General features: G+C 48.4%; 9 protein-coding genes across 9 annotated transcripts; 5 read left to right on the top strand and 4 right to left on the bottom strand.

The window, feature by feature from the left end:
• Nucleotides 1–804: 804 nt before the first annotated feature.
• ATNIH1004_007997 (putative AMP-binding enzyme) lies at nt 805–2,598 on the top strand (the record flags this gene model as incomplete). The annotated part of the gene is made up of 4 exons (XM_033572610.1): nt 805–1,119; nt 1,193–1,457; nt 1,507–1,643; nt 1,699–2,598. 4 exons carry the CDS (start codon nt 805–807, stop codon nt 2,596–2,598), a joined length of 1,617 nt encoding a protein of 538 aa, XP_033425925.1.
• Nucleotides 2,599–3,862: 1,264 nt separating this feature from the next.
• Nucleotides 3,863–4,900, top strand: ATNIH1004_007996 (ribokinase; the record flags this gene model as incomplete). The annotated part of the gene is made up of 1 exon (XM_033572609.1): nt 3,863–4,900. The coding sequence occupies one exon, from the start codon at nt 3,863–3,865 to the stop codon at nt 4,898–4,900; it is 1,038 nt and encodes a 345-aa protein (XP_033425924.1).
• Nucleotides 4,901–4,956: 56 nt separating this feature from the next.
• On the bottom strand, nt 4,957–6,679 carry ATNIH1004_007995 (uncharacterized protein; the record flags this gene model as incomplete). Its single annotated transcript, XM_033572608.1, has 3 exons — nt 4,957–5,717; nt 5,777–6,560; nt 6,617–6,679. 3 exons carry the CDS (start codon nt 6,677–6,679, stop codon nt 4,957–4,959), a joined length of 1,608 nt encoding a protein of 535 aa, XP_033425923.1.
• Nucleotides 6,680–7,443: 764 nt separating this feature from the next.
• Nucleotides 7,444–9,354, top strand: ATNIH1004_007994 (sugar porter family MFS transporter; the record flags this gene model as incomplete). The annotated part of the gene is made up of 5 exons (XM_033572607.1): nt 7,444–7,568; nt 7,620–8,485; nt 8,540–8,655; nt 8,712–8,856; nt 8,918–9,354. The coding sequence occupies 5 exons, from the start codon at nt 7,444–7,446 to the stop codon at nt 9,352–9,354; spliced, it is 1,689 nt and encodes a 562-aa protein (XP_033425922.1).
• A 1,067-nt stretch (nt 9,355–10,421) lies between these two features.
• ATNIH1004_007993 (uncharacterized protein) lies at nt 10,422–12,970 on the top strand (the record flags this gene model as incomplete). The annotated part of the gene is made up of 4 exons (XM_033572606.1): nt 10,422–10,790; nt 11,907–12,092; nt 12,146–12,457; nt 12,533–12,970. The coding sequence occupies 4 exons, from the start codon at nt 10,422–10,424 to the stop codon at nt 12,968–12,970; spliced, it is 1,305 nt and encodes a 434-aa protein (XP_033425921.1).
• Nucleotides 12,971–16,295: 3,325 nt separating this feature from the next.
• ATNIH1004_007992 (oxidoreductase, 2OG-Fe(II) oxygenase family) lies at nt 16,296–17,219 on the bottom strand (the record flags this gene model as incomplete). The annotated part of the gene is made up of 3 exons (XM_033572605.1): nt 16,296–16,830; nt 16,886–17,121; nt 17,205–17,219. The coding sequence occupies 3 exons, from the start codon at nt 17,217–17,219 to the stop codon at nt 16,296–16,298; spliced, it is 786 nt and encodes a 261-aa protein (XP_033425920.1).
• Nucleotides 17,220–18,123: 904 nt separating this feature from the next.
• ATNIH1004_007991 (uncharacterized protein) lies at nt 18,124–18,451 on the bottom strand (the record flags this gene model as incomplete). Its single annotated transcript, XM_033572604.1, has 2 exons — nt 18,124–18,245; nt 18,316–18,451. 2 exons carry the CDS (start codon nt 18,449–18,451, stop codon nt 18,124–18,126), a joined length of 258 nt encoding a protein of 85 aa, XP_033425919.1.
• A 1,294-nt stretch (nt 18,452–19,745) lies between these two features.
• Nucleotides 19,746–21,142, top strand: ATNIH1004_007990 (uncharacterized protein; the record flags this gene model as incomplete). The annotated part of the gene is made up of 2 exons (XM_033572603.1): nt 19,746–20,493; nt 20,544–21,142. 2 exons carry the CDS (start codon nt 19,746–19,748, stop codon nt 21,140–21,142), a joined length of 1,347 nt encoding a protein of 448 aa, XP_033425918.1.
• Nucleotides 21,143–22,469: 1,327 nt separating this feature from the next.
• Nucleotides 22,470–23,918, bottom strand: ATNIH1004_007989 (putative C6 transcription factor; the record flags this gene model as incomplete). The annotated part of the gene is made up of 1 exon (XM_033572602.1): nt 22,470–23,918. One exon carries the CDS (start codon nt 23,916–23,918, stop codon nt 22,470–22,472), a length of 1,449 nt encoding a protein of 482 aa, XP_033425917.1.
• Nucleotides 23,919–24,781: the final 863 nt, after the last annotated feature.

The raw sequence follows: 24,781 nt of genomic DNA, 5'->3' as shown, positions 1-24,781 counted from the left end.
CCCACTATTGAGAAAACTGCCTGGGTGGTTCAGGCGATTCAAGACGACACAGGGAAGCAGTGGGTCAAGTGAGAGAACTCGGCCCACACAGGAGGGAAAGGGTATGCAGATGAAGTACTACCGAAGGCAAGGACATATTGTTATGTGTGGGGTCGGTAACGAGCTGAATGGTGCACTACGGTGCGAAAGGGAATGTCTATATGGGAGGGAAGATAGGACCACGTATATTGCAGAACTAATCGCTGGCTTCAAGAGTTCAGGCCCGCGGGTGCGAATATAAACACTTCGCGCCTGACTAAGCATCTTAGCTAAAGTTAAGGATCTAGTTAGCTATCGCGCTTCTGAGCGCTCCTTAACACATCCCGCTCACGTCGTTTGGCAAAGATCTAAACCGGGTACGTCTCAACGAGCCCGCACTGACCGGAAGGAAGTAGATAGATGGATAGATGGCTTCCTGGGGTTATATATACTATGTATATCGTATTATGTTGTAAATATAAATCCATGGTGGGGTGGAATGAATTACGGAAGCGGTTGCATACCTAGGATTCGACCCCATGCATAGATGATGGACGAACAGTGTAACACACCGAGGAATTGTACAGTTTCTTCGGAATGATTCGGAAGTAATTTTCAGTTTTGTTTTTATTCCATTTGGTTCTCCAACAGGGGTCTTCCCCGCACGCCATAAGATATGAAAACAAAGAAACGCCGTCCATTTCGCCCCATCTCTGTCTCATTAACTACCGAATTACTTGATTATTCGTCCTCTTACGGTAATATCTACATAGAATCATCAATCCAATGGCCTCTGCTACCTTTCCACAGCCTGGAGTTATCCACGGTAAACGCATCTTAGCCACTGTCATCGAGAACCGAGCCAAAGACTGCACTAACAGCAACCCCTGGATATCGCTCCCCATCAACGACCAGGATCTTTCCGCGGGATTCCGAGACTTCACCTTCCAGCACCTGAACAACGCAGCAAACCACGCAGCTCAGTGGCTCCGTCAGGCTCTTCCAACGACCTCCAAGTCCTTTCAATCTTTTGCATATGCTGGCCCCAAGGATCTGCGGTATGCGATTCTTGCAGTAGCAGCGGCAAAGCTGCAGAAAGTGGTATATTATCCAAAAATATTGCTAGAAGATACTAGGGGACTAGGGAGCACCAGATAAGCTGACCAAGATCCAGATGATTCTTCCCTCGCCGTTGATCACGCCGGAGGCTCAGCTGCGCATTCTGGAAAAGAAAGATTGTAAATTATATCTCAGGCCGTTGGAAATGGCCGGTCCTGTAGATTCTATTCTACGAAAGGCATCTTACATTAGAAGTATTACCGTCCCAGGTCTTGAGGAGTTTCTCAGGGAGGATGCAGCAGCGCCAGCTGTTTATGGTAAGACATGGGATGAGGGAAAAGACGATCCGTGGCTGGTGTTCCACACCTCAGGCACAACAGGTATATTTTTTATTCTCAGTTTTAAGACTATGCACTGACCTTCTACCAGGAAATCCCAAGCCAATTACCTATACACATCAAATGATGGCTGGTGCCGATACCGCCGCCTCTCTGCTGGATATTGAAGAAACTCATATTCATCAATATGCCCGGCGAAGATGGTACACACCGTTGCCCTCGCTACATGTAAGTTCTACATCCCCGCTTTTTATTTATTCTGGATGTATACTTACTAGGATAGTTTGTGGGTATGTTAATGAGTCTTGCCATGACTGGTTTTGTAAATATGACATCTGTTATTGGGCCTCCTTCCCCCCCCACTCCCAAACTTCTTATAGATATTTTTCGCTACGGCCAGATAGACGGTGCACTTCTTATGCCCGCTTTAATTGACCAACTCTGTATCCTCCCCGATGGTCTCCAAGCGCTACGCGAGCTAAAATACATACACTATGCTGGTGCTCCTCTTTCCTCTAAATCAGGGAATCTACTCTCACCTTATACTCAAGTTGTCCCCTGTGTCGGCAGCACCGAAGCAGGTGGGTACTTTACAAGTATCCATCAAAACAAGGAAGCATGGGACTACCTCTCCTTCCAAAAACATGCCGGGGCGGAATTCAAACACCGCATCGACGGCCTGCACGAGCTTGTATTTGTGCGTCATCCTGAATGCGCAATGCAGCAAATCTTCCAAGTCTATCCAGATCGCGAATCCTTCGAGACAAATGATTTATGGATCGAGCATCCAGTACACAAAGGGCTATGGAAGATTATCGGCCGCAGCGACGATTACGTATATCTAGCACATGGAGAGGGACTGCATGCTTCGCTTCTCGAACCAGAGATCATTGCTCACCCGAGCGTGAAGTCAGCGATCATTGGAGGGCATGGGCATTTAGCACCAGTTCTTCTGGTAGAGTTGGTTCCCGGGGTGGAGTTAGATGATATGACTGTGAGAAAAAGTCTAGAGCCCTATATTCAGAAGGTCAATGCACATTGTCATGAACGTGTGAAGCTTTCTTCGGAGCGGTTGATTTTCGCCACGAAGGACAAGCCTTTTATCTTGACGGTTAAAGGGAGTGTGGCGAGGTTGCAAACTCTGGCTCTCTATGAGGGAGAAGTTGCGTCCTTGTTTGCCTAGACCGTTTCAAGTGGTGGTTGGCTGGGCAAAGCACATATAGGATATCTTGAAGTCGCTCGCGAGCGACACTCTCCATAACTAGTAGTATTTTCTCGGTAGTATATTGAACACTACGTATGGACTGAGGTAAGAAAGTCAGTCTGAGTACAAAAAAATTTAGAATGTGCTGATCTGCACTTCGTAGTAATAATTCTAGCAGATGAAGAATTGTGCTTTCAGCAGGGAAATGATATAAGATCCTTAGCTATCGCAACAAAAGCATGGACAAGCTGTATTTAATATAGTCTTCAAGTAGGTATTTTATCCTGCTTTTGTTCCACGTTTTAAAACTGGGAAATAGAGAGGAGTCATCAGCCTGGGTCCAATCCTCCATGGGATCAGGGTATTTATCTTTCTATAGATCAGGATGGGATGTTACAGAGGAGTAGACTTCTTTACTTAAGTAAACTAGATAGACACTCTATATGATCTTAGAACAATTCCTCAAGTACCTTATGTACCGATAAGAAAACCTTGTTCCAGACAATCAACTCAGCACTACCCAATGAAAAATAAATTATTCTACAAGAGCTATTATATAAATTAAATATGACTCATATATAATCCTTTTAGTTACTCTACGAATTACCTACCTACCTACCTGGTTTATCCCATACAACGCGAGATATACAACCTACAGCGTTCAAGCAGCACACTTACAAATCATATCAAGTGCCAATATCTTGGCATGGGCAACACAAACAATTCAATATCTGCCGATGGAGCAATTTCACTCCGGTTGTCTTTCTCCACGTGAAAATTGAAAATATCTCAAACGTCATGCAATGCAGTCTCTGATGTCTTGGCAGACGGCATGCCGTATGCCGTATCGTATTCCGATGTACTGTAGGTAGGGCAGTCCCACCGGCCGTGGTTTGCCGCCCACTAGTCCATTTCTGGATATCATAGCCTACACCTGCGACATTTCTGATTACGGAGAGAGTACTCAGTTGGGTCCAATGGAGGCTACCATTACCAGATAAAGTATATTGATTTGAGAGTTTGATAAATGCGTTAAATGTGGGTAGTGGGTACTCTAACTATTTTTCTTTAAACAGTAGCTATAATTTTCACCGGTCCTGGGGTTCTCGCAACTTCTTAACATTGCATATTAATTGGAGCCTGCCAGTACCTCCCTGAGACACAAGATACATCCAGACAAATACAACTGAAAAATAAAGAAAGAAACGAAGAAGAATCTGCAGTACACAGGCTGTGAATCAATATGGCCAAACCTCGCATCTGTGTCATCGGATCTCTCAATGTCGATTTCGTCACATACGCCCAACGCTGTCCCGGACCGGGAGAAACGCTGACAGGTTCGTCCCTATCCATCGACGCCGGAGGAAAAGGCGCAAACCAAGCGATCGCGTGCGCCCGAGCAGGTTACATCACCGGAACCCAACAAGATGTGAGCGTGAGCATGATTGGCGCAGTCGGCGCAGATGATCCATATTATTCCTCTCTGCTGCAGCCTACATTGGAAAAATCCGGGGTCGACACGACGGGAATAGAGCAGAGGACGGACTGCCAGACCGGCTCAGCGACTATCATTGTGGAAGAAGGGGAGAATGGAGAGAATCGCATTGTCGTGGTGCCGGGGGCAAATCATTCGGGAATGAACGATGTCAGCAAGATCCTCACAACAGTCCAGACCCATTGTCCCGCTCCTCAGGTCGTCGTTCTCCAAGGGGAGATTCCGAGGTCCACTGTTATCAGTCTAATGCAGCATTTCAACGATCGCAAGGTCCCCACCCATGTCGTCTTGAATATTGCTCCCGTATATCCGGAAGGCATCCCCACCGCCGCACTGGCCAACACCGCGGTCCTAATCATGAACGAGACCGAGGCCGTGCAGATGGCAGGGTCGATCCCTGAAATCCCCGTGACATATCAGAGCGAGTCCGACCTGCAACCGGAGCAGTTGGCCCCGCTCTTCCATAAAATAGTCAACATTCCCATTGTCCTCATCACGCTCGGCGCCAAGGGCGTGTTTTTCTCGACGGCAACGGGTCACCAGGGCTTCGTTCGGGGTGTGAAAGTTGAGAAGGTTGTCGACACCACAGCCGCCGGGGACACCTTCGTGGGCTACCTTTCAACTGCCTTTGCGAAACATGCTGCCACCGGTGGTGGCCCCGAGGACTTTGATGCTCGGATCGAATCCGTTGTACAGGAAGCGAACCGGGCCGCCGCGGCGTGCGTACAGAGGAGGGGCGCAATCGAAAGTATTCCATTTGCACATGAAATAAACGATCGCCAATGACATTGATAAGCGGAGCTTGCAGAACCAATAGTGACGAATATATTGCATTGACTGCATTAGCCAATTGTCTCTTCATCGTACTGTGAAATGTCCCATCCGGATCGAAGCACATCAATCTCGTGATCCAGGTTGATTCCAGTCTCCATGGCTATCTTTCCCAGCAAGTTGAGCAAAATAGATTGCTGTGACGCGTGGGTCATATCTCGCGCTACTGTGAGCAGACCGGCGATCAGAATCGTATCCCACTGCTCTCCAAATTCATTGCTCGTAGCGATTCCTATAATGGCCTGGGCATGCCAGATCCGCGATGTAAAATATCGGGGACCAGCTATTGTCTTCAGTAGCCTGGGTCTGTGTGTAAGCAGCAGAAAGGAAGTAATATGGTATATAGCGTTAGCTAAGAGAGCAAGAGGGGTGGTGTAGATAAGAATGGGAAAAGAGGAGTAGCTCCCGGGGTTGATTTGATCGGCATCTGCGCCTCGGATGTCCACAATCGCCTGCATCTCCACTTGCCGGTCGTGGTACCACTCTTGGCAATCAGTCCAGAGGGATGCCCATAGCGAAGTAAAATCAGTCTTGGAGGAGGAGCGAGCGGCTAGTTGTCCTCCACCTTCTGGAAGCGGAGATAATGTGCCGGGTTGGGCAAAAAGCACGCACAGGCAATGAGCCAGAAGGAGCAGCGCACGTAGGTATACTAATTTGGCGGATGACTGTTGCTGCGGCAGCGGGTATGAGCCGATCCTGTAGCCACCGGGCAATAACCAAGAGTGGCTGAGCATCAACGGTGCCTGTGCACTTATTACTGATGCAGCGAGATCTTTGGGACCTTTGTCAGCCCAGCTGGTAAGTACAAGCGGGGATAGATGCAATGCGTACCAATTCGAAAGTTGAGCAACCACCATGGCTCACTTAGCCCACTCTGCAGAGAGTTTACCGGCCTCACACTGTCAAACGTACGAATCTGGGATAGCAAGAAGTCCCTCCATTGTCGTGGATGAAATGAGAAGAAGTCCTGCAACATTATGAGGGTTCGTCCTACAGGATCGTCCGCTACGGCGAGGCCCTGTTCGGCCTCGTGGCGAAATGCGGCACTCCTCTCATTGCCACTACGATCCCGCAGGAGGCATGAATGAGTTGAGGAAAGTGCCAGGATCGCGGCCAATAATGAGCGCTTGCTCTTTGCAAGAAGCAACACTTGAATCGCAAACGTACACTCCGGGTCACCGGCATCGATCCAGGGAGCCAGGTAGTAGCGGAAGTAACGTAAGAGGCCAATCTCCCCGTTAACACAAGCCGGGGTAATATTTGGAAAAGTAGCATCATCGAGCAGACAAGGCTTAGAGTTGTATCCACAGACAGCACGAGTCAGGTTTCGGTCCTTGGCAATGACTCCCCGACTCTCTCTGAGTGGGGAGTCATTACTAGGACCCGGAGTAGTGGATGCACGGCTGATATCGCCGTCAACGGCTGGGAAGTAAGTAACCGGGCCAGATGGTTGAGCTTCGGCAGAGCCTGCATTCTCCGGGCCTGTCGGCAGTTCAACGGTAGGGCCCGGTGTAACACTCGTGGTCAGGGCCGTTGCGCTCTCTGCATCCTGGACAGCTTGAGTACTGTTCCAGTTCCGTGAGTCTGCGGACAAATGCGGGGTATCATCGATAGACTATCATGACATAAGTATCTCCCATCAGCAAGCCAAGCGGAGTCGATTCACCCTACCTGGATTGCGCCTTGGACATTATTTACAGCCCGAGTAGAGGTCCGCTCCGACGGCCGTGCCATTGGGTTCAATACTGGCACAAAGGTAAGATCGGTCCCATACCTGCACGAGAACCCCTTTGCCTCGCAGTTCTCGCAGCGAGGCTTTCGCTCATCACCTGTAGCATCCTAGGGTCAGCCACTCGATCGTAACCCGTGGTGTGGGGAAAGCCGTACATTTCCTTCTCCGTCGGCGGCAAGTCCAGCATCCCGTTCGAACACGCTGCTGTTTGCCCGTAGCTTGGGGTCTCCTTGAAGACATGACTGCATGGGGATGCACACCGTCACAGGTACGAGATAGCCAAAAAGAGGTTGTCGAGCCTCCGTACCCCGAAATGAATTCCCCGAGTGGGTCCGGAGCCCGCCGACACGAGGAAGTCCCTGAAATTTTAAAAGTTTCCAGGGTGGAACCTATTAGCTAAGACAATAGCCGTTTGCTAAAAGCTGGCCAACCAAGCAAAGAAAATATCGTCCCATTGCCCCAATCTGGTAAATGGAGGCTCCAAGGCCCGTTTTGGGTAAAGTCTGCCCACATTCTGCAACCGATGGGTTGTTGGAAGTAGCTAAGTAGGGGTAAAAGTTTAAGCACCAGACCCTTTGCGTCTCCATAGTGGAAGAAAAAATGAGATCAGGTACGACCAATATGAACCACACTCTCAAAAGTCTCGATGAATGGAGCATCAGTGAGGGGATATATTTCCCCAGATCCCCCAGGCTCTTTCCCCGGAATGTCCCCTGTCTTTTTTTTTTTTTTTTCTACATGAAAACAAGAGACAAAACTTTTCATCATGGCAGTAGAAACGTCCTCCGATGGCGAAGCGAATTCCTTCCAACATGTTCAGAGGGTGAAAAAGTCCATGTGGGAGTCTATATTCGCTAACCCCAAAGTCCTCATGATCGCATTTTTCGCCTCGTAAGTCCCAATCCTCTGGATGTACGGTCTCGCCTGACTAATGCTTTTCAGATTTGGCGGTTTTGAATATGGCTACCAACAGGGTGTGTTGGGCCAGTCTTTGGTCATGACGCGGTTCAAAGAGAACTTCCCCTCCGTGGTGGATTCCTCTGCAGCCACGGGCTGGCTCACTTCCATTCTGCAGTTAGGTGGAATCGTGGGGTCTTTGGCCGCTGGAATCTTGGGAGAAATCTATTCGCGCAAGTACACCATGTTCTTTGCCTGCTGTTGGGTCATCCTAGGGAGCTATCTTTATGTCGGCGCTTCCGCGGGCCAACCCTCGCTTTTGTACGCAGGACGATTCTTCACCGGTCTAGGAGTTGGTCTGTTCAGCGGTGTTGGACCCTTGTATAATGCCGAGCTGGCTGCTCCCGAGATGCGTGGCCTTTTGGTTTCGTTTTATCAGTTTGCGACCATCCTGGGGATCATGATCTCCTTCTGGGTGGGTTACGGAAGTAACTATATTGGAGGCCCGGGCGCGTCGCAATCTGATCTTGCATGGCGCCTGCCGTCCATCGTTCAGGGCATTCCGGCCGTCGCGCTGGCTTGCGGCATCTGGTTTATGCCCTTCTCCCCAAGATGGCTGGTCAAGCAGGGCCGAGATGAGAAGGCTCTCGCTACGCTTGCGTGGATGCGGAAGTTACCCCAGGACCACGACCTGGTCCAGGTGGAGTTCCTAGAGATCAAAGCAGAAGCTCTGTTCGAGGCAAGAGCATTTGCCAAGGCAACCCCCTGGCTGGCCGAGAGAGAGAACAAGAGTGTCTTCATGAGCCAAATTGCGCAATACGCCAACTGCCTCCGGACCATGGACAACATCAAACGAGTGGCCACGGCGTGGCTGATTATGTTCTTCCAGCAGTGGAGTGGTGTTGACGCCAGTAAGTTGTCGCACCTAGGTCTTGAAGGAAGGGGAAACCTAACCATATGAACAGTTATCTACTATGCCTCCAATGTATTCGTCAGTCTCGGACTGACGGGAGGCACTGTTGCTCTCTTAGCCACTGGCGTGACTGGTGTGGTCTTCATTATCAGCACGGTTCCAGGCATGGTACGTGACTAACATTCTGGGTCATCAAAACAGAACACGCCGCTAATTCAAACTAGTTGGTCATCGATAAGGTCGGCCGAAAGCCCATGCTGATCGTCGGATCGGTGGTAATGTTCGTTAGTATGGTGATTGTGGGTGTAATCGTGGCGAAATTCCGCCATGATTGGCCTTCTCATGTCGCCGCCGGTTGGACTGCCGTAGGTGCGTATCTCAACATTAATCAATCGTCATTCAAATGATTCTGTATTGACCAAGGCTACAGCACTAATCTGGGTCTATATTGCTGGTTTTGGCGCCACATGGGGACCCTGCTCGTGGACGCTGGTGTCAGAGATTTTCCCTCTTTCCATCCGCGCCAAGGGTGCTTCGATTGGAGCTTCCAGCAACTGGATCAACAACTTTGCTATCGCGTTCTTTGTGCCTCCAATGCTGAATGCATGGGCATGGGGTACCTACATATTTTTCGCCGTTTTCCTGCTCGTCGGCATTTGCTGGGTATACTTTTTCCTCCCTGAAACTAAGAACGTGACGCTGGAGGAGATGGATAAGGTGTTCAAGAGCAACGCTGGGGAGCAAGATGCCGAGCTCCTGCGGGAGGCGCAGAGAGAGGTCGGATTAACTGCATGTCTCGAAAGGCTCTCCAAAGTACCGGGGACTGTTGAGAAAGATAGCCAAGCGGTCTATGTTGAGAAAGTATAAGGCAGGGAAATGGAATTATGAAATCATCGAGCCCCAAGTTGGGTATGAATTCAGGAGATTAATGAATATTTTGCCTGCTGATGACCTAGGCTGCTACTATAATGAAAAAGAAAGAGGGAACGCTCATACGAGACAGCAAACAGATCCATCGCTTGTTCTAATAATGCTGTGGCAGCCATATACATATTCTAGTAGATATCGCATCCAAGTGCTGTTCGCCTCGTTGACGAACAAGTCGTTTAGGTCGGGCACTGATCATCGTGTCCTCGGAAATAAAGTCAAGAATAGGCCCCAAAGTCTGCCAATGTATATAACATACTGCTCAGTAGTTTAGTAGAGACTTTGCTGTGGGAAAAGTACGGTTGTTAGAGCAGGAGTGTCAACTTCAGGTGCAGCCTTGGTCAAATGAGTCCGACTCACCGGCCAACATAAAACTTGAAGATTATTTGGTGATTGCGGCCCTCGTTCACGTATCAGCTGCTGACTGTAACAATGACTACTACCACGATTATGTGGCCGTTAACTTGTTCTAGCATACAGGAACGTGCATTTTAGGAATAGCCTTTTGTATATACAAAGGCAAAAGATAAGACAGTTGGGCTATATGACCGAACTGGCTAGAACAACTCTGAAAAAAATTACTCTTGGAGCTTCTCATCTACCGAGGTCGGTCCTTGTGCTTGTCTTATACCGGGTATTATAGCTTTCTTCACCACGACTGTTAAACAGGGTAAATAGAATGGTATGAGCGCGATATAGGTCTCTCAACCCTAATGTTTTTTATATTAAACGCTGAATTGACATGTTCCTCATTCCAGAACCTGGCGGTCTGGTGTTACATCCTCCCACCTCAGTGAATGATGGCGATTGAGATCCCAGGCACCCATCAACCGCGTCTATATCTTCCCCCCCTTTCTTCTCTATCTTATCCAGTCTGAAAGTCTTTTGTGAGATCAGTTCTTTGTGTTCTTCTTTGATACTGACGTTTCTGCTTCTTGTTAGACTATCCTGCCGTTATTTCCCCCTTGGTCTCGCGTTCTTTCGTGGCTGCCATCTTCAAGACGACGATGCACATGCCCCAGATCGTGTCTCTTCTCTCGAGCGATGATGAGACTTTCCGACGTTCAGAGCGTAAAACTCATTACGACCACTCTTTGAACCAGTTCGTCGCTGACGCTCCCTCCCTCCCTGTTCCATCGCACTCTGCTGCCGCCTCCAGTGGGTCGCAGTCTTCCTGCTCTACAGAAGACAACATGGGTGATATTTCTTCTAAAGTTAACTTCAGCCAGCCATCGTCCGAGGCCGCTATCCGTCCTTGTCATGTAGTTAGCCGCCGTCACAAGCGCAGATGCCAAGGGGGGGAACCACGGGCCACAAACCACGTCAACGCTGAGGCAGCGGCGGGAGAGGTGAAAAACAAAGGCTCCCCATTTCAGGTATTACTGCAATTGTTGAACACGGTCCGTTTGGATAACGAGGGGAATTCTAAAGAGCATCATATATACACCTTGGGCTCTTTCCTAAAGGAAAGGGTTCGGGTGTATCATTCGAAGACTTCTCTGTGTGGGTTCGTGTTAATAAACTTGACTATCAGGCCTTCCGAGAAATCTTGGAGTCTGAAATGAAATTCAATCGGTAACAGGGGAGCTTTACAGGCGACTTGATCCTAATCCTTCGGTTCTAAGCTCTGCAGACAGCTCCTCGGAAGAGAGACACAGAGTAACCAGTGAGTACATCTGGATTGCCGCACTGTATGCTGTCAGTTATGGTGGTCTTCTGGCACGAGAAACTGCATCGCAGATCCTCTGGATCCGGCCTAAATCTGATCAGGCTCAGTACTCCTTTATCCTCACTTGTTCTAGACAACAGTACTTCTCAAGCTGGTTACTTTGACTTCCCCTGAATAGACGACGCGAGAACAAAGGAAAGTAAGAAAAGAAAAAGGGGAGGATCAGACTATATTGATACGGAGGACGAGGATAATCTAACAGACAAACGAGAAAAGCGTAATAATAGACAATATGATATTGAAGACGGAATAGAACAAAAGCAGAGAGGAATGATGGTAACGACGATGAGGAAAGCGAGGAGACCGAGGAAAGCGAGGAAAATGAGTAAACTGTAGAAAGCGAAGAGAATATGGGAAGTGGCGCAGATGATAAAGAGTCAATTACTTCACTCCTTGGTGATAATGGCGATGTCGATTAGAGTGGAAACTCAGTCAGTGTGCAAAGGTAAGTTCTCTAGTACTCATTATTTATAACTTTTCCTGCAACCACTCATCTACTATTATTAACCCACAGTCCCAAATTCCATTCTCTGCTTCCCTATTGAATCTCCCTGACAACTACTAAGAAAGATCTACAGACTCGCCAACTTAGAGGCGGAGGTGATTGACCGATACTCTAATCAAAAACTAGGAGCAGTGCCGGTGATTTTTCGGTATTCAGCCAAGCGATCGCTGTGGGGATAATCCATCGGACAAGATCTCTGTCAAAGGACTATTGCGTCCATTGAGGCCCCATCAAGCTTATGCTGTCTGGATGCTACAGCAGAAGACGCGTACGCACACCGGCGGTATCCTAGCTGATGAAATGGGACTGGGAAAAACAATGACCGCCCAGGCTCTGGCTGTGATGTCCCGCCAGCTGCGGCTTGCGCGGCGTGACGTGTTGAAGTCCCGACAAGAGGGGATGGCCGACACTTGCCCGAGAACCAGGGCGGACCGGAGAATGAGAGTAGCATGCAATGCCCGAGCTACCAGCCGAATTCAATTTGCTGCCCGTGCGAGCCCGGCAGCCCCTCGGCGAGGATAATACCAGTCAACGGCCCCCAGCTAAGTATTGTGCCTTCCAAATTAATTCCTACGAGGATAAAGGAGTGGGATCAGAATGTCGACGAAGTGCGCGGGATGACGCCATGGATCGCGCATAACACCGCAACCAAGCACCGAAGGAGCCATCGCCTGCTGAAAGACAATGTCCTCTCCAAAGCAAAAATGCGGTTACGCATCCAGGACGTAGGGGATTATCTTAAAGCATATGCGGAAAATCAAGTGGCTCAGGAGGAAGAGAAGCCGTTGAGAAAGAGGTCGACCGACGTGGTAACTGAGTTTGAAGGAAACCACTATTGAAGCTTCCTGATCGGGATGCTGACAAGTATATGATCCTCACAACAGCTCAGTCACTCGACAAACATATACCTAACAAAAGCACTGAACACGGCCTGGGCTATGGAAAAACGGCAGATTGTGATGGGGCCTTCAGGGAATGTCCGCATAAAAAACCAGCCCGGTCCTTATGTTGCAGCGTTTCACCAATCTGTCATTTGGCCCCGTGTCTTCCGTGACGAGTTCCATGAGGAGAAGAGAAGCACAACAAAGAGCCTTAAGGCGCTCAGATCCTTACGGGGCGAATTCCAGCCTGGCAGTGGGTCAGATCAGGAGGGATACACAACGCCGGCAACCTGGTTCATGTCGGGGACACCCTCTGAGGTATCATCCAGAGACTTGGCAGATGCACTGGGAATATTAGAGCGGCCTGAATGGGAGACAGGTCCACAGTTAGGCCGCTGTACCGAGAAGGCCGTTGAACGTCTGGGCAGGACTTTAAGATAAGGAGTGGCTGGGCAGTAGACTCGGTCATCGAGAGCTTCGTGAGGTGCTATTCTCGATCAATTATATCACGCGCAAGGCTGGCGGCTCTTGGCGAGGTATCAAGATTGTGAACCTTCCCCCAGCCAAACGCGATGTCAAGTCATGTGCCATCCCGAAAAAGTACATTTATGGAAGGACTGAGCACGCTCGGCAAGGAAACTATAGCGAGGATCACTGAGGAGAAAGGCCATGCCAGACTTGATCTCCAGCCCTGTCGCGTTATGAACACATCCCGGCCCTTTATCACCTACGTAAAAATGAGGCAGAGGCCTAGCCGATTACCATAGAAGACATGAGAGTGAAGAAAGTTCTAAATAATGTCGACCAGTCCATCTTCGCACGGAGACTTGCGGAGGTTGTTAAGGACAGCCCTAAGATCACTCAGGTTTATCAGATTATTGATGAGCTTAAGTTTGACCATCTAGGACGTCTGGAAAAGCTAATTATAATGAGTGCATATCCCGTTGTGGCGTTGATAACATACCTGGTCAGTGATATTTTTCCAAAAGAAATAGCCGCCTGAATTAGAGGCAGCCAGGCTTGCTCCCGCTTCCATGACTGTGGTCGAGGACATATGACTACTGACAGCCGTGTCTCTATCTAGGCAATCCGCAAGCACCGTAAAAGCATGTGTCCCGCCTTAATCCTAGCCAACAGTACTATATAATTACCAGGTGCATATAGAGCAAACAATATTTAGTTACCAGAGTCCAGCCAGTCCAGTGGCCCGGCAACCGGTGCTTGTGGTACACCGCTCAGGGACGTCCACCCCGACGCGCTCGGTAGGCCACCACCATGGGGGTTTGGGAACTCCATAGCGGTTCCTGGGGCCTTAGGAGGCCTTTCTTGATTGGTTGACGCGTTAAAATGTCGTGTTTGGATTGGGTGTTGATTTTGATGTTCCAAGCGCTCTTTTGACTTCCACTCTATACCGAAGGACTGAAAGAGATTTAACAGTATCTTTATTATTATTAACTGTTTATTAAAAGGATCTATTTTAATACTGTTCTATAAGATCTTCAATTCCCGTAATATAGCAAAATATACATCGAGAATATCAACTACTAGAAAAGAGCGCCAGACTTTATTGTTTTAGATTAAGAGAGACAGTATATCAGAATTCTGGATAAAGTTCTACAAGATTCTAGGGACAATGTTGGAAATCAGGATGCCTAAGGCACCTTCACGTATCCTGGTCCCGCAGCGATATGATATATCAAATTCAGGGGCTAAAGGACACGTAAGCATGAAGAAGCATTTGTCTATGTTCTCTCGCAGCAGATAGATGAATATACTCACCAAGTGATACTAGATTGCACAATAGCTTCAATATACTATCCAGTCACCGCTATCCTACCACCTCACAACATACCATCTTCCCCAAGAATTTCAACAGACAAAACTAAAGCTATTAATAAGCGAATATTTATAGATAGATAGATAGACCAAAATTATTCATTAATATATTACTTAGCATCTTTAACCACTTATAAATCACTACCAGAGTTACTAGCCAGACTTACTATTGCTTATAGACTATATTACCGCTGTATTAAAGAGCGAGTCTACAGGTCTATCTTCTTTCGCGGTTGACTGCAGTTATAAATCACGGGTATTCTTTGAAAACACCGCCAATTAAAGTTAACGAACAGAAAGAATAGAAGATAGAGAAAGCCCTAGCTATTAAGAAAATATAGTATAAACTGTATTACTATATTAAATAGACTGGCCACGATAAGGATTTGAACTGGTATCTAGTAAGTGATTTCAAAAACTCTCCTAAATAGTTACAGGACTTCTACCCATTACACCCCGAGCAACCTGGACCCCTATTAAGGTTACAGGAATAAACAGCCGCGGAGGATAATACTTTCTTGAAGAATTATCCAGATAATAATAGACCACAAGGCTGGACAAGACAGAAGTCCTGAATTGCCGAGGATTAGCCATTTCTGAAGGAAAGGGGGGGGGGGGGGGATATAACGGCTCAGTCCCTATACAGGCCGCTGAGTTTGGAGTGAATATCAGTGAGTAGTGACGTGATTCTTGTTTGTTCTGTTTGTATTCGAGATAGACAATATCCTACAGAGCTTCGCTCGTGGGATATTCTCTTCTTCAAGCAATTCTCTCGTATTAGAGCTACATAATGAGATCAACCTATCTACGTTGGCCTGAGCTGTTACACATGATCCCTCAGATCCACACTTCGGCATTACTTCTGTTTTAGTTAGCTTGCATAATTGCATTCAAGAAGGTTGGGGCCAAATCTATTGACGGAATGCGTAACCTCCTTGCCACTATTCTCAGCAAAACCATTGACTCGTTCTTGGGCGCTCAATTGAGCAGCTGAAGTGATGATATGCGAAATGGATAGCTCCACATGGACCCACCACAGAATGCAATGCATGTTGGAATTAATAGTGGATGCGGAGGGTGGCACAAATGCAACTCCGGTCACACGAACCATTCTCTTCTTCAGCTATGAAATAATGCTAAACTGCACTCTTCACCCTGATTGACCCCAATTCATGATGGGCTTGCAACGCCACGATCCGGAACATCCCTACATGTGTGGAGCAATTCGGTAATGACAAAACCCCATTCGGCATATACCATAGATCAACTGATTTGACACGCGCCTCAAAGAGGCGTCATACAAATATAGTTGACACAAGCACTCTCAACTGGGTTCTCACGTGTGAGCAAAGCCCGGAGGGTTGTGTTAGTAGAGCCAAATGTCCCCATGGATATACCTGTCAAAACCACACTTCTGGTCCCGCCGGTTGTCATGGAATTTCCCGGAATAACAGTTGGTGGATTCGCATCACGAGGCGGGGAAGACAGAGCTCTTTTGACAGAACCATCAGTGGGATTGAGATGGTGGTTTGGAACGTTGGTATCATCAGAGCCTTCACAACCGAGAACTCGGACCTGTTCGGTGGAGCTGCATGCTCATTTGGGACTCTGGACAAAGCTACTCATCTCTAAATGTAATTACACGAGCTCCCCATAGAGCAAGAGGTAAACCGTAACTTCCTGCTAGAATATTCAGTATCGTGGCATGCTTGCACATGGTGTGGTCGTAGAAATCGGCAGATGCTAGTATTTACGCCCTCGGCTAGTATACATTCAACATTGACCTTAACAGAAAGAAAAGAAAGAAAAGAAAAGAAAAAAGAAGGTAAAAATGAAATAAGAAAGGAAAACTCTCAATTCTATAGGATGCTAAACTGGTGGATAATGTGATCCTGTACCCACTCCCAACAGGAAGTCAGCTTCCAGCGATTCATATTGCACGATCCTTCGTCCATGTCCAAATATTCAATCCGATCTTTGTGCCAGATAAAACCGGCATGCCAGCATGGAGTGTCTCTGGCCACACGGTTCCGTCGGCTTGGATATTCTCCCAGAATAAAGCATTACCAGAGATCGGCTTGAAAGTGACCCCTTCCTGGTCGGATTCACAGTCGATGTACTGACACCAACGCTTATCTTCCGGCACACGTAAATAGGGGAAGTGTGTTCCACCTCCAGTGCAGTTGGCGTGCAAGAACACGTTTAGGGTACTCTTCCGATCTTTTTTGAATCCTTTTCCGAAAGAATCATAGTGATGCTTGAAGAATCCATTCTCCTGGTATCGCTGCACGGATAGGGCTTCCACCGTCATACCGGGCTCCCAATGTTGATTCACGCGTGCGCGTTGCTCGATGCAACGAACAACATGATCTCTGTCGGGAATGGCCGTGTGAGATTTCCTGGCAGTGGTATCGATCTGTGTGTTACCGGATTCATAGACGTAGGCAGGACTGAACGCTTGCTCGCTGGTCATATGTTAAGAAAAAGGCCTTTGGAGAATGACGAAGGCGCAGGACAAACCTCTTCTGAATCAGATGCTGGGCCTCCTGGTCACTGACAAAGGATGCCACGTAGACAACTGGAGGTGTCTCACTGAAAAGGTAGGACTGAAAGGGCTGGGGTGGGCACTGTAGGGATGTCTCCGGTTCTACAAAGAGCATTGATGCAGTAGGATCCTCGACAGGCGTGTCAAAGGTGGGCTCAAACTGCACAGACGGAGACGATGGGCTCATGCCCAACTCCTGGGCGGCCAGCTGCTGAACCAGTTCAAAAAGAAAGAAAATGTGAGAATGCAGCATGACGAGCATAGCACTTGAGACTGGGGGTTCAGGTAAAGAACATGCTTATCAAACATTGCGCAATGAAGGTTTAAATGGTAGGAGGCATCCACCGTAAGATGTGCCTAAAAGGCTCTCAACTGCCCCTTGATCTGTGAGACCTGTACACTGCTTAGGTACCAGAAACCAAGCTACGGTGTGGATTTGTGATCTACCACAGCGTCTGTGTCCCAGGGTGCAAAGTACAGTTTGCAGATGGCCTCGAAGAATGTAAAGTGAAGATCGACATATAATTTAACAGGGTGTGATCCAGGCGCAGATGAACTAGAATCCATACTTCGATCTGTATAGCACCGGAAAGCGGATATCTGGATCGCCTGATCAACTGCGGAGATGCTACGTTACTTTGCAGGAATACCAGTCAAGATTCTGCAAATTGTTTCTAATGTGCCAAGCATAAATCTGTGGGGAGCTGAACTGTGGATCCCCGGTTTACTCGGATTCAACTACTTTTGCTACGACGCACGTACTGCACTAAATAGTCACAGTCTGGTCAATAACAGCATAAAAATCAATGGGGGACTAATGACGCTAAGATATGCATCGCAGCTTCAAAGCCGACGGCTTTAAACATGAGCTACGTAGACTGTGATTTTAAATGGACTAGCTAGTGTGTGGCTTCGAATTATCTGTTACCGTAGGATTACTAGTCAAGCATTTGTCGATGCAACAATGGCAGGGAAACCATCTCGCTCATGACAATTATCAGCTATGGGAATCTCTAGGCCATTTTCGGTTCAAGTTGACTAAGTATTGTGCGCAAGACAGCATAAAAAAGAGCGATAGTTTAAATACAGATATATGACAGTTTCTGGTAACTTTGACACCCCTGTAAACCTATTATCCTGAAACAAACCATCTCTTTTCTAAAAGAGCGCGGCAAGTAGCTCTGAGAAAGCCACTTCCCGTACACGAGCGCATTTAGCACATGATATTAACTCCAGGCTGGCCACAGATGGCAGGAGCACAACCGTAAGGACTGCCATCCTCACGGAACACGGGTATGGTGTTCGGAAAAGCATTGTTGCAGGCAGTTTGGGCTGCTGCAATGGTGCCGGGATTAATAGCAGCCGGGGGGCAAGCAGGGCAAGTAGTTTGCGGAGGGCAAACTACAGGCGTTGCTGGAGCCGGGACCGGAGCCGGGACCGGAGCTGGCCTGGGAATTGGGATATTGATAGGAATCCAGGGGAAGCTGCGCATTGGCAACGCCCGTGAGGAGCAGGCATGCGAGAGTCTTAATGGCAACCATGGTGGATGGACGTTATTGCTGTCTAGGGTATATAATTAGTCCTAGTAATCAAGCAGAAATTTTTGCGAGTATCTTACTTGGCGAATAAAGAGGATCTTGTGAATTCTAGAGGCTGTGTTTTGGTGAGTTTTCGGATAGAAAAATGTGCACTTAAATAAGTTTTGGCAGTATGAGTATATGAAAATTCAGCCTACAATGGGCTGATTGTTACGACGGGTCCTGCAGCTAGTAATTTGGCAAAAAGGGATGGTTACCCACTTCTGATAACTCATCACACTGTATGAAGCATGCATGAAGTGAGGAGAGATTTGGTTTATCATTTATTGGTCTACGGAGTACTCCGTGCCTGTAATTGTCTCTGGTTGAGACCCTTAGCAGCCGCGATATCAGATGCCAAATTGCTATTGCTCAAATTATCATAAAGAGGCAAAATTAATGAAAGCAATGGAGCACGCGGCGAACTCTGAAATCAGCACTCTCTGGGGTTCGAGATATAGGAAGTAGAAGCGATTCAAGTTCGGCATCATCCTGTTACTCCTGAAGGAGACATTCGACCATAATTGCATTGCTGCATGCACCCCGAATTACTTAATGTTGATATTGGAATTCTTGTGTTGGGCTGAAGAGACAAACTAGAGAAGTGATACTGTAGCGCATATTGGCATTTGCCCTTGACAGGTCTCGAGCTGAAGGTGAATTAGGTTTACCAGCAGTGAGTCACCATCTAATTACTCCGTACAGATAGTCTAGACATGGTTGCACTACATAGGTGTTCAATAGCCTCTAGCCGATCTGCCGACCAAAATCGATCCCTTTCCCCGAGACCAACCGCAGTGGCTTGCGGCAGGCTCCGTATTACATACCGATTTTGGCTACCCCAAAGGTGCACCACTGTTAAAGTCAGATATTCAGCTCAGCCCATGCCCTCACAGAACCATGTCTCAAATACGTCATGTAAGATCTAATCCACTTGCGTAATGAGCTCGGCATATCACCCCCCACGTTCATGCCAAAGATTGGCCAAGCTGAAAGAGATCCAATATTATTGAGCGGGGGGTTGCTGATAGGACCGATGCTCCACCAGAAGAAGTACGTGTGTCCGATGTGCTAAAGGTATCACATTCAGGTAAGACAGAGATCACAACACAGATGTGAGGATCATTGCCTGTAATTCGAGATTTGCAGGGAAACGTCTCTTTCTAGAGTCATATAAAGGTATCTTAGTATCTTAGCTGGCGGATGCTCATCAACTCTTTGTAACCCTCGCACTTCTACCATTAGCCACACTACCAACATGGGCTCTCCGGACAATAGTTTCTTTTCCTTTCTTGCATTCCTCTTGTTTACTCAGGGGGCATTTTCACAAAACCAGCCTGTCTTCCCTCAACCAGGCCTTGCTCAACAGCCGCTTTTTCCACAGCCAGGCTCTGCTCAGGTGCCGGTCTTCCCCCAGCCCGGCGGTGGACAGCCACCCGCTGGACAGCCAGTCTTCCCCAACCCAGCGGTGGACAGCCTCCCGCTGGACACCAGTCTTCCCCCAACCCAGCGGTGGACAGCCTCCCGCTGGACAACCAGTCTTCCCCAACCCAGCGGTGGACAGCCTCCCGCTGGACAGCCAGTCTTCCCCAACCCAGCGGTGGACAGCCTCCCGCTGGACAACCAGTCTTCCCCAACCCAGCGGTGGACAGCCTCCCGCTGGACAACCAGTCTTCCCCAACCCAGCGGTGGACAGCCTCCCGCTGGACAACCAGTCTTCCCCAACCCAGCGGTGGACAGCCTCCTGCTGGACAGCCAGTCTTCCCCAACCCAGCGGTGGACAGCCTCCCGCTGGACAACCAGTCTTCCCCAACCCAGCGGTGGACAGCCTCCCGCTGGACAGCCAGTCTTTTTCCCAGCCCAGCGGTGGACAGCCTCCCGCTGGACACCAGTCTTCCCCCAACCCAGCGGTGGACAGCCTCCCGCTGGACAACCAGTCTTCCCCCAACCCAGCGGTGGACAGCCTCCCCTGGACAGCCAGTCTTTCCCCAGCCCACCGATCCCACGTATACATTACTGCCCACATGTCCAGATGGTCACGACTCGATTTATCCAGCTCCTGACGGTGGCTTTTTCAAGTTGCAGTGCAACTACCACGGTTGGCACGGCACTCTCCAGTCTACGACGGCAGACAGCTACCAGGAATGTATTGACACGTGTAGCACAACTGATGGTTGTCTTGCCATCAACTGGGACAGCCACAAAGGCAGGGACTGTTACCTTATGGCATCTGACAGGCCTGGAGATGTCCCTTGTCCCAACCACGACTTCGCATACGCTGTGGCCCCACCTACTGTTCCTCAAACAACCGATCTCACGCCCCGATGCACCACCGAGTGCCCTGGAGCAGACCACCGCCAGTACACTAGCTCTGGTGTGGTCTTCAAGATGAATTGTGGCAAGCGTCACGGTGCGGAATACTTGGGTGTCCAGGACAAGAATTCACTCAAAGATTGCATGGACGCTTGTGCCGAGTTGACTCCTTGCCACAGTGTCGACTATCATGCCCGCTCCAAGAAATGTTATCTCTCTAATCACCAGGGTGAGCCTACTATTGATGCTCCGGGCTTCAACAGCGCCTACAGTCTCGGATGTGATGGTGCTTGTGATGACAAGTGTTGCTCTGGTTCCGGTGTAAATCACAGCAATGCTTGAAGTGCAATATAAATGTATTCAAGGAGTTGAGCCGTGGCAAGGAGCTGGGTCAATGTTTCTGGGTATATTCTTGAGAAGTATCTATCGCCGCTCATTGATCTGTGGGTATTGTGGTTTGTTGAGTTAGAAAGTAGGAGTCAGGTAGAATATGACTGCTTCAACTGTTAGTTGAATTATACAGTTCCCATTTTTCGTATTAAACAGGCTCTGATAGGCTTTTATAGTGTGATCCTTGTCTTCCGGTATAGAATCAATCTGATTTCCGTCTCATAACAGCCTCAAGTTTCCGCATGAGAAAAAAGGGGAGTACAGACCACATAGTCTGGTTGGAATTGCTATCTCTTTGTTCATCTGTGCAGCTACCGTCTGTCGTTCCCTAGAAGATCTAGGATGGTCACCACACGAGCGGCATTGTGAATTACTTGCAGACTCAGCGATACGCTCTGCTGGCATGACGAGAACGGTCTCAGTTGCTGGAGGGAAGACAATGGTCTTCTGAGTGATCCAAGGATGCTCCAATAATTGTTTAATAGTATATCTTTTCTTTGGATCAACAGTGAGAAGATAGAGATAAGATCTTGAGCTAGCTCGGAGACATCATCCCACCATGGCGCTAAGAATGTATACTTTCCACAAGCCACCTTTTCTGTGTCAAAGAAGAAATTCTATCTTCATCGAAAGGACCAAACCCGCAGAGTATCGTGTAGAGGATGCAACCTATAGACCACATATCCACGCTCTTCGAATATCGCTTATCCTTTACGATCTCTGGTGCGGTATAACCGATGGTGCCACAAGGTTTTGTGGTCCCAGTACTTCCCAGGACCTTGGACAATCCAAATTCTGCTAGATAGCATTCGCGGCCCATATTCTTTAAGATAGGCTATTATGCACATACCATTTGTCAAAATTGTGTGTTGTGCATTTATGTGACCATTTAGTATCACGATAGTGCCCACTAGATATTGAAGTATTTGGGAAGCAGATCCGGGGCAACGAATGCTATAGACAGAGGCTGCGACAGAGGGTCTTGTACGGACAACGCCCGGATGCCAGTGTCTGTCTTTCCTGCAGGTTGCTTCAAGAGAATGTCGTATTCAAGGGTAGCTCGCAAGGGGTGCCAATCACATTGCCCTAGAAGGGCTTGAGTGACCCAAGCACATACTCGTTTGGTAGAGGCTAGCGAGCGTTGAAGCACCATCCATTCATTGTGCTGTAATTACGGCGAAGCTCTTCACTTCTAGGAGTTCGGCTTCTGCTAGAGGATAGTTCGCAGTACGGCGGAATAGAATTCCATTCGGACATGGCGACGTGAAGAATTAAACAGTCAAAGAGCCGATAAGATCTCGTTGGTCTCATAACCCCACGCCGCTTCAAGATCTCTCAATCGCCATAACGCACCCCATCCTGTGGTCTCTTCAATGATCTTGAATAATCTAGCCACAGCTATTTGCTCTCGCCGATGACTTAGAAGTTTACCGGCAATATATAGGGGTTGGATAGCATTGATGAGATTGCCTCGATGGGGATTTGTCAACGAAATTCCGCAGACCCTCCTAGCGTGCCAAATCGAGGACGACAAGTGGTCTGATGTGGAGAGCAGAATGATGGCTGGTTTGATCTCCAGCAGCAAGATGCAGGCCGTGTGATACAGTTGGTTTCCAGATATGGCTGCCTGATGAGCAAAGAGGATCTCCGGGAACATCTGATCGCCACGCATACTGACAACCTTCACAGGGAGCAATTCCGACGGCCGTTGTGCCAGCCAAAACTGTAGCTCATCCCACAGTCGATTCCACTGCTCACTGAATGGCCGTGAGTCGGATGTGTCCAGCTCACCCAGCTCCAATTCCCTGGTACGTCTACACACCAGATCGCAGGTTTTCGCGCACAAATACACGGCCCAGTTCGCATGCATATCCGGAGACAAAATGCTCTTCTCCATAAACAAGTTTCGAACACGTTTTTCGTTCTCCTCGAGGGACTCAGAACCATGGCCTGTAGGCGCAGCGGGGACCCACTTCTCAAGTGGAAGAACCGTACGGTCTGCACCATTCGAAACAATCACTCCGCAGAGCTCCATTCGCACATAGCACCAGAAGACAGCCTGCAAATGGCCCCCCGAAAAACCGTTGACATTGAAGCAGTCAAACAAAGCCGCGCACCCCTCCACATGACGCCTCCAGTCCTGTGTACTGACGGACATCAATTCCATGACCGCTAGAATACAGACTGTCACCAACACGTTTGGATCTTTTGCCTGTAGACCCGGTCTTATCAAACGGATAGACTCCTGGTAGAGCTCGAGGCTGTCATGACAGTTTCTCAGGCCCGCCTTCCTTTCCGTTTGTCGGGCGGAAAAAGCAAGAAGGGCGTAAAATAATGCAGAGGAGTCTTCGGCTAGGATAGGAATATGGACCCCAAAATGGCGCTCTTCGTCGAATTTATCGAGATAAGGAGCACATTCCGTGATCCAGTTCTTCAAGTAAAAGATCAGCCGGGACTTGGGGACGGGAGAGCCTGCAAAAGGATCCACATTTCTCCGGGATGATGTCGCTTCCGGTTCACTTATAGACTCTAAAAGGTATTGCTTAGGCGTGGAATTGGCTACAGCCGTGAACAAAGCACTTCGAAGCTCCTCCTGCAACTCTAAGAAACGTGGGTCTGCTGCATGAGAATTTTCCGAAACTGAGCGTGTGTCTGGCGACAAGAATGCTTCCTCCTCCGGAGGCTGATGGAATAGTCTATTAGCGAGAGACAGATCGGGAGGGTCCATCTTCGTGATCTCGCATGGCAGGACAGTTGAGTTGGTGTTTGAAACCGACCGTGATGATGAATAAGTGGTGATTTTATGTTGGAAGCGGTTTCTTGTTCTATTGAATAGGTGGCCGGGTGGCCGCTAACTACTAGTTAGCTAAGAACCAGCTTACATAAATGATGACTAAGCTAGGTCGAGCCGGCCGCAGGCGCCCATGTATGGCCGTATGCTCCAAGCCTCCAACATTTGTTTATGAACTTTGTGACGAGCTAAGCCTATTGTGGATCATTATAGTAGACTAACATCCAATATCTAAGAAGGACAAAGAGTTTCAGCTCAAGGTCTGCATGTCCGGTAGTATATAATTTAGGTTAAAAGTGATGAAATCTAATTCTAGAATGCCTATTCATAGCTTTCACGGTGGCCGTTTTAGTAGGCCCTGGATAACGGTTGACCATTAAACCTGTCGATAAGCAAATCAGCACTAAACAAATGCCAATGAAAAGCCCAGGCAGGCAGCTCCAGGAGATTACATTATTGGCTTTGCTAACACACACTGCGGAGATATTAGGCTTCTCTTCTTCGATTCCACCATAGCATAACAAGGGCAACTCTCAGCATAGGACATGTAACACTGGAGATGGCGCTCCTACACAAGAGGCCCAATGATCAAGCGACAGCATCGAAGAGTTTATGGTAAAAGGGAAACAAACTTAGACTATAAACCACCTGTAGGCTTTTGAAGCTTGTCTAACATAAGCAACCAGGGTAGATCTTGTTTCTTCCAATGGCGGCTATTTATCAAGATACATGCTTCGTTCAGTAGTATACTGCAACCTCGTTATACTGTGCAGGGCTCAGGGATGCTGGACTGCCCAGTA

The sequence above is a fragment of the Aspergillus tanneri genome (assembly GCF_003426965.1).
Source record: "Aspergillus tanneri strain NIH1004 chromosome Unknown AapTan_7_pilon_pilon_pilon, whole genome shotgun sequence".
Lineage (NCBI taxonomy): Eukaryota > Fungi > Ascomycota > Eurotiomycetes > Eurotiales > Aspergillaceae > Aspergillus > Aspergillus tanneri.
This window is presented reverse-complemented; position numbering and strand designations above follow the sequence as displayed.